The 13,104-nt window shown below is 48.7% G+C and overlaps 1 protein-coding gene across 2 annotated transcripts in view; it reads left to right on the forward strand.

Annotated features, from left to right (window-relative positions):
• Window positions 1-13,104, forward strand: part of LOC147086540 (transcription factor 12-like) — a 233,789-nt gene that overhangs the window by 116,816 nt on the left and 103,869 nt on the right. For both annotated transcript variants that reach the window (XM_085978654.1, XM_085978655.1), the window contains exons 4-5: window positions 6,123-6,252; window positions 6,377-6,441. In XM_085978654.1, coding sequence (XP_085834780.1) covers window positions 6,123-6,252; window positions 6,377-6,441 — 195 coding nt within the window. The remainder of the gene's footprint in view (window positions 1-6,122; window positions 6,253-6,376; window positions 6,442-13,104) is intronic.

Genomic DNA, 13,104 nt, shown 5'->3' on the forward strand with positions numbered 1-13,104 from the left:
ATGGCAGGAATGACGTATGAGGAGAGATTGGGTCGATTGGGCTTGTACTCTCTGGAGTTTAGAAGAATGAGAGGGGATCTCATTGAAACTTATAAAATCCTAACAGGACTAGACAGACTAGATGCAGGAAGGATGTTCCCGATGGTCAGGGAGTCCAGAACCAGGGGTCACAGTCTAAGGATAAGGGGTAAGCCATTTAGGACTGAGATGAGGAGGAATTTCTTCACCCAGAGAGTGGTGAACCTGTGGAATTCTCTACCACAGAAGGCAGTTGAGGCCAATTCATTAAATATATTTAAGAAGGAGTTAGATATATTTCTTACGGCTAAAGGGATCAAGGGTTATGGGGAGAAAGCAGGGACAGGGTACTGAATTTGGATGATCAGCCATGATCTCATTGAATGGCGGAGCAGGCTCGAGGGGCCGAATGGCCTACTCCTGCTCCTATCATCTATGTTTCTAAACGGAGTTAACAGTTCAGGCCGCTGACCCTTCGTCAGAACTAGAAAAAAGCAGGAAAGGGAATAGATATTAAAGCAAGTGGGGGCTGGGAACAGGGGGAGGGGATGAAAGAACAAAGGGGAAGGTCAGTGATAGGATAGAAAGCAGGAGAGATTAAGAGACATTGAGAGATATTGAAGGCGAGAGGAGGTGGTAATGGGACAGGTAAAGGAACAAAGGATGGCTCTAGATGACGTGTGAATGGCGCTGGCAGAATGAAGGACAGCTGCCACGTGGGAGGGAAGAAAAAAGGCCAGACGACAGTGTGGATTAAAAAAAAAGATACCCTTCAGTATCTCATGTTTCAATGAGATCACCTAAACTCCAGAGAGTGTCGACCCATTCTACTCAATCTCTCCTCATAGGACAACTCTCTTATCAATTCACAATTCAAATTCAAATCACTTTATTGGCATGATAAGGTGCATCTTATGTTGCCAAAGCATCGAAATACATTTATGGTTGGGCACATAAACGCAGTTCTATTCATACAGTGTATAAACAGGTATATCCCTGAGTGTATAAATATACATTCGCCTTGTTTATATATACTCTTTTCTTAGTTTACTGGTTGTCCCTCTGTTCATGGCAAGCTGTAACAGTGTGTGGCGCCAGTGTTACACAGCTTCTCTCCTCTCCCAGTAGGAATGGGAGTTTTTGGTTGTCATTCAGATTTCTGAATTCAGGGCATATTTGGGAGAATTTTTGGTAGAAATTCTCCCTGATGTCCTGATATTTTCCACAGGCTGTGAGGAAGTGCATCTCTGTCTCAACTACTCCCTGACTGCAGTGAGAGCATATCCTGTCCTCTCTTGGCAGCCGGGTCTGCCTGTGTCTGCCTTTTTCGATCGCTAGGCTATGTTCGCTAAGTCTGTACCTTGTCAAGGCTTTTCTCAGTTTGCTATCCTTTACCATGGTCAGGTAATCAGCTATGTTGTATTGTCTGTTTAGGGCCAAGTAGCAATTGAGTTTGTTTTGGGTTTTTGTTGTTTCTGCCCAATATGTCAGATATTTTTCCTTTTGCTTAGCGACGATTGTGTTGGGTCGAATTCTTTGTGTTACCCTGTCACTGTCCTGGGGCTGGTTATTGTTAGTATTGTTAGTAGTTACTTCACTGAGTCCCAGGACTAGTTGACTGAGGGTATTCTTCTTTATGGTCAGCTCTTGGCATTTCAGGGCGTCGTAGTGATAGCATTGGGGGTTGCTCATTTGTAGGTGATTCCAAAATTTGGTGGCTCTTTTTTGGATAGTGATTATTAATGGATATTGGCCTAGTTCCACCCTGCATGCATTGTTTACTGTTTTCCTTTGAGTCCGGAGGATACTTTTACAGAATTCTGCATGTAGGATCTCAATTGGGTGTTTGTCCCATTTTGCAAATTCTTGTTGCCATAGAGTGCAATTGGTTCAATTACTGATTTGAAAATTTTGAGCCAAATGTTAATTGGGATTTCTATTTGGATTGATTTTTTGATGGCATAGAAAGCCCTTCTTGCTTTCTCTTTCAGTTCATTCACAGCCAGTTTGAAGTTTCCCGTAGAACTGATTTTTAAGCCCAAGTATGTGCAGTTAGTGGTTTGTTCAATTTTGGTTGTTCCTACTGTGAAATTTATTTTGGGTCCCTGATGTTTGGATCTTTGCTGGAACACAAGGACTTTGGTTTTTTGGGGATTTATTGTCAGGGCCCAAGTCTGGCAGTACGACTCCAGCAGGTCCAGGTTCTGCTGTAGACCCTCTTTAGTTGGTGACAGCAGAACCAGGTCGTCTGCATAGAGGAGGAATTTAACCTTGGATTCATATAGGGTGAGGCCGGGTGCTGTAGATTGTTCAAGTAGTTTTGCCAATCCACTTATGTAAATATTAAAGAGTGTCGGTGAGATTGGCGAGCCCTGCGTCACCCCCCGCCCCTGTGGGAAGTATTTTGTTTGTTTGTCTCCAATTTTAACTGCACAATTATCCCAGAAATCAATCTAGTGTGATGGTGGTTAATGCTTGTCTCATAAGAACATAAGAAATATGAGCGAGGAGTCGGCCATTCGGCCCCTCGAGCCTGCTCCGCCATTCAATGCGATCATGGCTGATTGTCCAAATTCAGTACCCTGTCCTGCTTTCTCCCCATATCCCTTGATCCCTTTAGCCTTAAGAAATATATCCAACTCCTTCTTGAATATAATTAATGAACTGGCCTCCACTGCCTTCTGTGGTAGAGAATTCCACAGGTTCACCACTCTCTGGGTGAAGAAATTCCTCCTCATCTCTGTCCTAAATGGCTTACCCCTTATCCTTAGACTGTGACCCCTGGTTCTGGACTCCCCGCCATCGGGAACATCCTTCCTGCATCTAGTCTGTCTAGTCCTGTTAGAATCTTATAAGTTTCGATGAGATCCCCTCTCATTCTTCTAAACTCCAGCGAGTATAAGCCCACTCGACCCAATCTCTCCTCATACGTCATTCCTGACATCCCAGGTATCAGCCTGGTGAATCTTCGCTGCACTCCCTCCATGGCAAGAACATGCTTCCTGAGATAAGGCGACCAAAACTGCACACAATACTCTCGCTGTGGTCTCACCAAGGCCCTATGACTTATGAAATAATACTGGGCGGCCGGCGGGTTGCGCTGTCCAGGGAGAGTATAAATACTCGGGCACGGGCCCAGCTTACTCAGGACATTCTTTAACAGGAACTAGTGAAGGACACAACTAGACCTCCATGTTGTAAAACAGTTGATTAAAGCTTTGTTTAACGCTTAGACCAAGTGCCTCGTAGTTTTCTTACGTCACCTTGATTTCCCTGTTTTTCAAAAATCTGTCCATCTCCACCGTAAATATATTCAATGACCCAGCCTCCACAGCTCTCTGGGGCAGAGAATTCCAAAGATTCACGACCCTCCGAGAGAAGAAATTCCTCCTCATCTCAGTTCTAAATGGGCAACCCCTTATTCTGAAACTGAGCCCCCGAGTTCTAGATTCCCCCACGAGGGGAAACATCCTCTTTGCATCTACCCTGCCCAGCACCTTCAGAATCTTATATGTTTCAGTAAGATCCCCTCTCATTACTGAAACATATCAGATTCTGATGGGGCGTGGTCTGTCCCTCGGTCTTGACACCAACCACTGCACAGAGGACGGTGAGGCTAGAAGTTCCCCAGACCACCCTCCCGTGCGTTCTGTCAACCTGAACCCCTGGGAGGCTCAAGATCAGCAACACCCCGCCCCCCCCCCCCCCACACCGCCCCCCCACCTCCACCCACTTCCAGTGGGGAACTACCTGGCCTCCCCTCAACGACACAAGTGGGATCAGGAGCTCGAGTTGCAGGAGAGCCAGAGGATGATGCCCTCCAGTCCCCGACCCAAGCCTAGGCAGTGGGTTCTCAGTCGGCTATTTGACTGTGGGAGGCATCACAGCCGATCCAATCCTGACGTCCGTGTCGCTGGATAACCATCAGAAGCAGGAATCCTGGCTGATTCGCACCCAGGGCTGCTGTCGGGAATCGAATCTGGGACGTGCCTGGCCTGTGTCTGCTTTCGCACACTGGCACCTCGGTCAACTGCGTCATATTGGGATCGAATTTATAGAGTGTCGGCCGTGGCTCAGTGGGTAGCACTTTCGCCTCTGAGTCAGAAAATTGTGGGTTCGAGGCCCGCTCCAAGAGACTTGAGCACACAATCCAGGCTGACGCTCCACTCCAGTGCAGTACTGCGGGAGTGCTCGGCACTGTTGGAGGTGCTGTTTTTCGGATGAGGCCTTGTCTGCTCTCTCAGATGGATGATCCCATGGCTGCTATTGAAGGAAGAGCAGGTGGGAGGTGTCCCGGGGGCCAATCTTTATCCCTTCAACCAACATCACTAAAAATGGATTATCTGGTCAATATCTCAAGATCTTGTGGGATCTTGCTGTGCGCAAATTGGCTCCCGCGTTTCCTGCAACGGTGACTCCACTTCAGAAGTACCTTTTTTGGCTCTTAAGTGCTTTGGGATGTCCTGACTACTTGAAACATCCCTCTTTGACCAAGCTTTCTTAATATCCCTGACACGAATCAGTCGTTCATGAAAGAAAGACTTATGAAATAATACTGAGCGGCCTGCGGGTGGCGCTGTCCAGGGAGAGTATAAATACTCGGGCATGGGCCCAGCTTGCGCAGGACATTCTTAACAGGAACTAGTGAAGGACACAACTAGACCTCCATGTTGTAAAACAGTTGATTAAAGCTTTGTTTAACGCTTAGACCAAGTGCCGAGTAGTTTTCTTACGTCAATCCCCATCTACAAAATGCACTGCAGCAACTCGCCAAGGCTTCTTCGGCAGCACCTCCCAAACCCGCCACCTCTTCCACCTAGAAGGACAAGGGCAGCAGGCGCGCGGGAACACCACCACCTCCAAGTTCCTCTCCAAGTCACACACACCATCCTGACTTGGAAATATATCGGGCCGATCCTTCATCGTCGCTGGGTCAAAATCCTGGAACTCCCGCCCTACCAGCACTGTGGGAGCACCGTCACCACACGGGACTGCAGCGGTTCAAGAAGGCGGCTCACCACCACCTTCTCAAGGGGCGACTGGGGATGGGCAATAAATGCAGGCCTTGCCAGCGACGTCCACATCCCGAGAATGAATAAAGAAAGAATGTGGCTCGGTGTCAAATTTTGTTTGATAATACTCCTGTGAAGCGCCTTGGGACCTTTTACTGCGTTAAAGGTGCTATATAAATGCAAGTTGTTGTGAAAGGCGCTACAGGAAACTCTTTGGTATCCGGCACCGACGGGACCGGCGTGTTGCCGGTTGATCAAAAATTCCGGATGACGGAGAGGGTTATCTACCGAGGCTATTTTTAAACAAAGAAAAATTTTTAAAAATCAAGAATTGTGCAGTGACGTAATAGCACTCACTACGCACTTGGTTCGAGCATTAAGCAAGGCTTCAATCAACTTGTTTCAGAACATGGCGGTCTGGTTGTACTTCACTAGTTCCTTGTCTTACAAAATGCCCCTGGACAAGCTGGGCCCACGCCCGAGTATTTATACTCCTTGGATGGCGCCACCAGCTGGCCGTCCAGCATTCTTTCACGAGTAGTTTCTTGATGAATGATGTGATTTATAACATGCAGTATACAGTAATTGGGCACTCACCTACAGAATGTTGTGTTAAATGGATGGTGGAAGATGCTTGATTAAGTACAGTACTGCCAGTTGAGGGTAATGCAATGCAATGACGATCAGCAGCGTGGGAGACACACAGTACCCCTGTAAAATGGCGGATCGGAAGAGACTCCCGGCAGCGCGGGAGAGTCAGACTCCTGTTCCAGGGGTATTGAGATGTTCTGACTCCCGACAGGGCCAAGAAGCCGAGTAGTGGCAGTTCGGAGAACTACCCCCACTGACTAACTCGGCCATGGCGGGATTCTCGGACTCGGCAACATTGCCGGTTATTGAGGCGTTGTTGTCGGAGTGAGAATTTTGCCGGTTAATAGAAGAATTCCGGATATTTAGGTGCTGTTTTAAACGAGAGTTTCCTGTATATAAATGCAAGTCTATCTTTCTTAACGAGCTTTACAAGCCAACCGAAGCAGGATAGTCAGTCTCTGAATGCCCTTTTAATTTGCTCGTTTCCCCCTTTGTTTACAGCCCTACCCGCCATCAGATGTTAACGCTACTCTTCCTCCTGTGGCCAGCTTCCACCGGAGCAGCGGCAGCTCGACGCCATTTGTCACGTCCTCGCACACGCCGCCCCTAAACACTTCGGAAAGTCTGATGGGTAGGTCTTTGAGCCGTCGGGATTCCCCGGGGGGGCGGGGTGGGGGTTGCGGAGAGGGACTTGCTGTTCTTGTTCCCCTTATTGAGTAAACACCTGTCTTCTTGTGTGTTTTTTTGGGATGCAGGGAGCAGAGGTACCACAGCTGGAAGCTCACAGACCGGAGACGCTCTGGGCAAAGCCCTGGCCTCAGTAAGTGGTGAGGTGACGCTGCCTCTGCCTGTTTCTCAACCGCGACCTGTGAAAACGCGCCCGCGAGACGCTCGCAATCCAGGTTCAGTGCAAAAACCTCACTGCCCCCGCCCCCCACCGGGCTGCCTGTCGTGATCTATAAAGCAGAGGGGAGCTTTGGGCTTGCTAGCAATAAATCCCTGATGATGCAGGTCCATTGTCCCTTTGAGAAGTGAATTGTCATCAAAGTCAAAGAATGGTAACTTGTGGGGACCAGTGTTCAGGTGAATTGGAATATCTGGGATGGGGGGGGGCGGCTGTTGGTGTGTGCGTGTCTCTGTGTGACTGAGAGAGTGAGAGTGAGTGAGTGTGTGAGTGAGTGAGTGAAAGTGTGTGTATGTGTGTGACTGAGTGTGAAAGACTGTGAGTGTGTGTGCATGTGAGAGTGTGTGTGTGTGAGTGTGTGTGTCTGTGTACCCATCCGTGTGTGTGAGTGAGAGTGTGTGTGAGTGAGAGGGTGTGTGAGTGAGAGGGTGTATGTGTGAGTGAGTGTGTACCCGTGTGAGTGAGTGAAAGGGTGAGAGTCTGTGAGTGTGTGTGTGAGAGTGAATTAGTGAGTGTGAGTGAGTTAGTGAGTGTGTGAGTGTGTGTGTGTCTGTGTACCTGTGCGTGTGAGAGTGTGTGTGTGTGTGAGAGTGTGTCTGTGAGTGAGTTGAGAGAGTGAGTGTGTGTGACAGTGAGTGTGAGAATGTGTGTGTGTGAGAAAGACAGTGTGTGTGTGTGAGAAAGACTGAGTGTGTGCGTGTAAGTGTGTGAGAAAGACTGAGTGTGTGTGTATACCTGTGCATGTGAGAGTGTGTGAGTGAGTGTGAGTGTGTGTGAAAGTGTGTGACGTAAGAAAACTACCAGGCACTTGGTCTAAGCGTTAAACAAAGCTTTAATCGACTGTTTTACAACATGGAGGTCTAGTTGTGTCCTTCACTAGTTCCTGTTAAAGAATGTCCTGAGCAAGCTGGGCTCGTACCCGAGTATTTATACTCTCCCTGGACAGCGCCACCAGCAGGCCGCCCAGTATTATTTCCTAAGTCATTTCCACATGAATGACAGGATTCATGTCAGTGTGTGTATGTGAGTGTGAAAGAGTGTGTGTGTGTGTGTACCCGTGTGTGAGTGAGTGTGTGTCTGTGTACCCATGTGTGAGTGAGTGTGTGTCTTTGTATCCGTGTGTGAGTGAGTGTGTGTCTGTGTACCCGTGTGTGTGAGTGTGTGTCTCTGTACCCGTGTGTGAGTGAGTGTGTGTGTCTGTACCCGTGTGTGTGAGTGTGTGTCTGTGTACCCGTGTGTGAGTGAGTGTGTCCCTGTACCCGTGTGTGTGAGTGTGTGTGTCTGTGCACCCGTGTGTGAGTGTGTGAATGAGTGTGTCTGTGTATCCGTGTGTGAGTGAGTGTGTCTGTGTACCCGTGTGTGAGTGAGGGTGTCTGTGTACCCGTGTGTGAGTGTGTGTGTGTCTTCAGCTTCTGATATTCCAAAACTGAAGCCTGATAAAACTATGCAGTCACCCAGCCCACCAGGGACCCTGGAAATCAAATCACTGTGGAAAATTGGAGTAAACTTACAAAAAGTGTATTGTAAATAAGGAAGTGAGGTTATGCCAAACCAGGGTAAGCTGGTACCATACTGCCCTGGAGTGGCACACCGTGGGGTTATATTACCCTCAGTCTCCCGGGCAGGTCCGGTTTACACACTTCCCTTTGAACTCAATGGAAAGTATAGATCGAGCGGCCAGTCCAATCCTCCCAGTATCGATGGTGTGGAGATGCCAGTGTTGGACTGGGGTGGACAAATGTAAGAAGTCACACAACACCAGGTTATAGTCCAACAGTTTTATTTGAAATCACAAGCTTTCAGAGCGCTGCTCCTTCGTCAGGTGAAGTGGAGAGATGCATAAAGACACAGCTTATATAGTCAGAGAATAATGTCAGATGTTTACAGGTAATCTTTCGAACTGCCATTTATCACACCTCGGCAGAGAGATAATCACAGCAATCAAAGGTGTGAATGGTGTCCAAACAGGTTAGTCAAGAAAACATTACATCAAAGAACAATGAGGTGGGGTCACAAGGGGTCAAATGTTGCAGATGCTGGGGTCTGTATGAAAAACAAAAAACAGACAAAAAAACATTTTTTTTGCTGGAAATCACAGCAGGTCCGGCCGCATCTGTGTAGTGAGAACAAGCCAACAACGACTCGAGTCTGGATGACCCTACGTCAGGTGGGGTTACATGTAGCGTGACATGAACCCAAGATCCCGGTTGAGGCCGTCCTCATGAGTGCGGCACTTGGCTATCAGTTTCTGCTCTACGATTTTGCGTTTTCGTGTGTCTGGAAGGCCGCCTTGGAGAATGCTTACCCGAAGATCGGAGGCTGAATGTCCTTGACTGCTGAAGTGTTCCCCGACTGGGAGGGAACACTCCTGCCTGGCGATTGTTGCGTGGTGTCCGTTCATCCGTTGTCGCAGTGTCTGCATGGTCTCGCCATGGACTACTCCTCAGAATCGGTTTCATTCTTGGACACACGAATCTCCATCAAAGACGGACACTTCAGCACTTCACTCTACCGCAAGCCCACGGACAACCTCAGGATGCTCCACTTCTCCAGCTTCCACCCTAACCACGTTAAAGAAGCCATCCCCTATGGACAAGCCCTGCGAATACACAGGATCTGCTCAACGAGGAGGAACGCGATGGACACCTACAGACGCTGGAAGACGCCCTCGTAAGAACGGGATATGACGCTCGACTCGTCGATCGACAGTTCCGACGGGCCACAGCAAAAAATCGCATAGACCTCCTCAGAAGACAAACACGGGACATAACCAACAGAGTACCCTTCGCCGTCCAGTACTTCCCCGGAGCGGAGAAACTACGCCATGTTCTTCGCAGCCTTCAACATGTCATCGATGACGACGAACACCTCGCTAAGGCCATCCCCACGCCTCCACTACTCGCCTTCAAACAGCCGCCTAACCTCAAACAGACCATCGTTCACAGCAAATTACCCAGCTTTCAGGAGAACAGCGACCACGACACCACACAACCCTGCCACGGCAACCTCTGCAAGACATGCCAGATCATCAACACAGATACCATCATCACACGTGAGGACACCACCCACCAGGTACATGGTACATACTCATGTGACTCGGCCAACGTTGTCTACCTCATACGTTGCAGGAAAGGATGCCCCGGAGCATGGTACATCGGCTAGACGATGCAGACACTGCGACAACGGATGAACGGACACCGCGCAACAATCGCCAGGCAGGAGTGTTCCCTCCCAGTCGGGGAACACTTCAGCAGTCAAGGACATTCAGCCTCCGATCTTCGGGTAAGCATTCTCCAAGGCGGCCTTCGAGACACACGACAATGCAAAATCGTAGAGCAGAAACTGATAGCCAAGTTCCGCACTCATGAGGACGGCCTCAACCGGGATCTTGGGTTCATGTCACGCTACATGTAACCCCACCTGACGTAGGGTCATCCAGACTCGAGTCGTTGTTGGCTTGTTCTCTCTACACAGATGCGGCTGGACCTGCTGTGATTTCCAGCAAAAAAATGTTTTTTTGTCTGTTTTTTGTTTTTCATACAGACCCCAGCATCTGCAACATTTGACCCCTTGTGACCCCACCTCATTGTTCTTTGATGTAATGTTTTCCTGACTAACCTGTTTGGACACCATTCACACCTTTGATTGCTGTGATTATCTCTCTGCCGAGGTGTGATAAATGGCAGTTAGAAAGATTACCTGTAATCATCTGGCAGTATTCTCTGACGATATAAGCTGTGTCTTTATGCATCTCTCCACTTCACCTGATGAAGGAGCAGCGCTCCGAAAGCTTGTGATTTCAAATAAAACTGTTGGACTATAACCTGGTGTTGTGTGACTTCTTACATTTGTCCCAGTATCGAGTGGGTGGGTTTGGTTAAAATGACCCTATGTGTAGTAAATAAGAATGTGAGGCAGTGCCAGGCACAGGAGGTTTATACAAGTTTATAAGTAGATTTGGTTGCAAGTGTTTCACTGGCCCATTGTGTGGGATATTGAGAAGGGAATCAGTGGTGTCTGGGTGTGTGTATGTCAGTGCGAGGGTGTGACACACACACTCACACACACTCACCCTGATACACACACATATACACAAACTCTTCTCTCTCTCAGGCAGTCCCTCGGAACCGAGGATGACTTGCTTCCACATTAAAAATGAGTTCGCAGGTGACTGATGAGTCCAATGCGGGACCTACAGTCTCTGTCACAGGTGGGGCAGACGGTGGTTGAAGGGGCGGGTGGGTGTGGGGTGCTTGGGTTGACGTGCGCTCCTTCCGCTGTTTGCGCTTGGCTTCCGCTTGCTCCCGGCAAAGAGACTCGAGGTGTTCGGCGCCTTCCCGGATGCTTCTCCTCCACTTTGTGCGGTTTTGGGCCAGGGATTCCCAGGCGTTGGTGGGGATGTTGCACTTTTTCAAGGAGGCTTTGAGGGTGTCCTTGAAGCGTTTCCTCTGCCCACCTGGGGCTCTCTTGCCGTGGCGGAGCTCCGAGTAGAGCGCTTGTTTTGGGAGTCTCGTATCGGGCATGCGGACAATGTGGCCCGTCCATCGGAGCTGATCGAGCGTGGGCAAAGCTTCGATGCTGGGGATGTTGGCCTGAGCGAGAACACTGACGTTGGTGTGCCTATCCTGCCAATGGATTTGCAGGATCTTGCGGAGGCAGCGTTGGTGGTACCTCTCCAGTGCTTTGAGGTGCCTGCTGTAACGTAGAAGATAGGAGCAGGAGTAGGCCATTCGGCCCCTCGAGCCCGCTCCGCCATTCAATGAGATCATGGCTGATCATCCAAATTCAGTACCCTGTCCCTGCTTTCTCCCCATATCCCTTGATCCCTTTAGCCTCAAGAAATATATCCAACTCCTTCTTGAATATATTTAATGAATTGACCTCAACTGCCCTCTGTGGCAGAGAATTCCACAGGTTCACCACTCTCTGGGTGAAGAAATTCCTCTTCATCTTATCCCTAAATGGCTTAGCCCTTATCCTTAGACTGTGACCCCTGGTTCTGGACTCCCCGACCATCGGGAACATCCTTCCTGCGTCTAGTCCTGTTAGAATTTTATAAGTTTGAATGAGATCCCCTGTACTCACACATATACACAAACTCATACCACACACACACACCTCAACATGCTCACACACACACATACACGTACATCTACATAAACACAAACACTCTCGCACACACAGAGATACTCACACTGGCTGATTATATTTTCTCCGAATCAAACCAGGTTACTGGGGACGATGATGGCAGCCCCTCCTCATTGCCGCACAAGCTGGGACTATCTAACTCCTTCCTGCCTATTTGATGCGTGCCTTGCTTTGAGTGCAGGATGCGGGGGGGGCTCTGTGTTGAATCAGAGCGATGAGGGCTGAATGACAGCAGCCCCAGAGCAGGTGGCTGTGTGTTTAATGAGGTTCGGTTGCAGGCGCGAAGCAACATCTTGCGTATCCTGCATCTCCAAAGATGTTTAATCTGATTCTCTGGGCTGTAAATCTCTCCAAAGGAAAGGCTGGGTTTGATTTCCCGGATTGGTTTTCAAATATTTTCCAATACTTGCATATTAGGAACATGGGAACAGGAGGAGAGGCCATTCAGCCCCTCGAGCCTGTTACCATAGGAACAGGAGGAGGCCATTCAGCCCCTCGAGCCTGTTCCGCCATTCAATGAGATCATGGCTGGTCTGTGACCTAACTCCATCTACCCGCCTTTGCCCCATATCCCTTAATTAACAAAAATCTATCAATCTCCGATTTAAAATTAACAATTGATCTAGCATCAATTGTTGTTTGCAGGAGAGAGTTCCAAACTTCTACCACCCTTTGTGTGTAGAAGTGTTTCCTAACTTCACTCCTGAAAGGTCTGGCTCTAATTTTTAGACTATGCCCCCTAGTCCTAGACTCCCCAACCAGCGGAAATAGTTTCTCTCTATCTGTTCCCTTTAATATCTTGTAAACTTCGATCAGATCACCCTTAACATTCTAATTTCTAGGGAATACAGGAAACTTTTTTTTATCCGGCACCGACGTGGTGCCAGTTCATCAAAAATTCCGGATAACCGAACGCTATAGTAAAAGATACGGAGAGCCGAGAGCTCCGTATAAAGCAACAAACCCTGTTGCTTAGCAACAGGTGCAGAACAATGGCCACAAGTTCCAAGCGTCTCTGTAGCTTAGCAACAGCTGCAGCCGCACCCTTGCACAGCAACAGATCGAGGAAGGCAAGTACAATATGAAGTAAAACGTACCTGAACCTACTCCTGAATTTTGCCGGTTAACCGAGATTTCCGGTTATTTAGATGCCGGTAAATCAAAAGTTTCCTGTACAGCCCTAGTTTGTGTAATCCCTCCTCGTAACTTAACCCCTTGGAGTCCAGGTATCATTCTGGTAAACCTACGCTGCACTCCCTCCAAGGCCAATCTATCCTTCCTAAGGTGCGATGCCCAGAACTGCTCCCAGTGCTCCAGGTGTGGTCTAACCAGGGCTTTGTACAGCTGCAGCATAACTTCTACCCCCTTGTATTCTTGTCCTCTAGATATAAAGGCCAGCATCCCATTAGCCTTTTTGATTATTTTCTGTAC

The sequence above is a fragment of the Somniosus microcephalus genome, unplaced genomic scaffold (genome assembly GCF_052327205.1).
Source record: "Somniosus microcephalus isolate GS21.2 unplaced genomic scaffold, FLI_Smic_1.0 unresolved_chr7, whole genome shotgun sequence".
NCBI classification, from domain to species: Eukaryota; Metazoa; Chordata; class Chondrichthyes; order Squaliformes; family Somniosidae; genus Somniosus; species Somniosus microcephalus.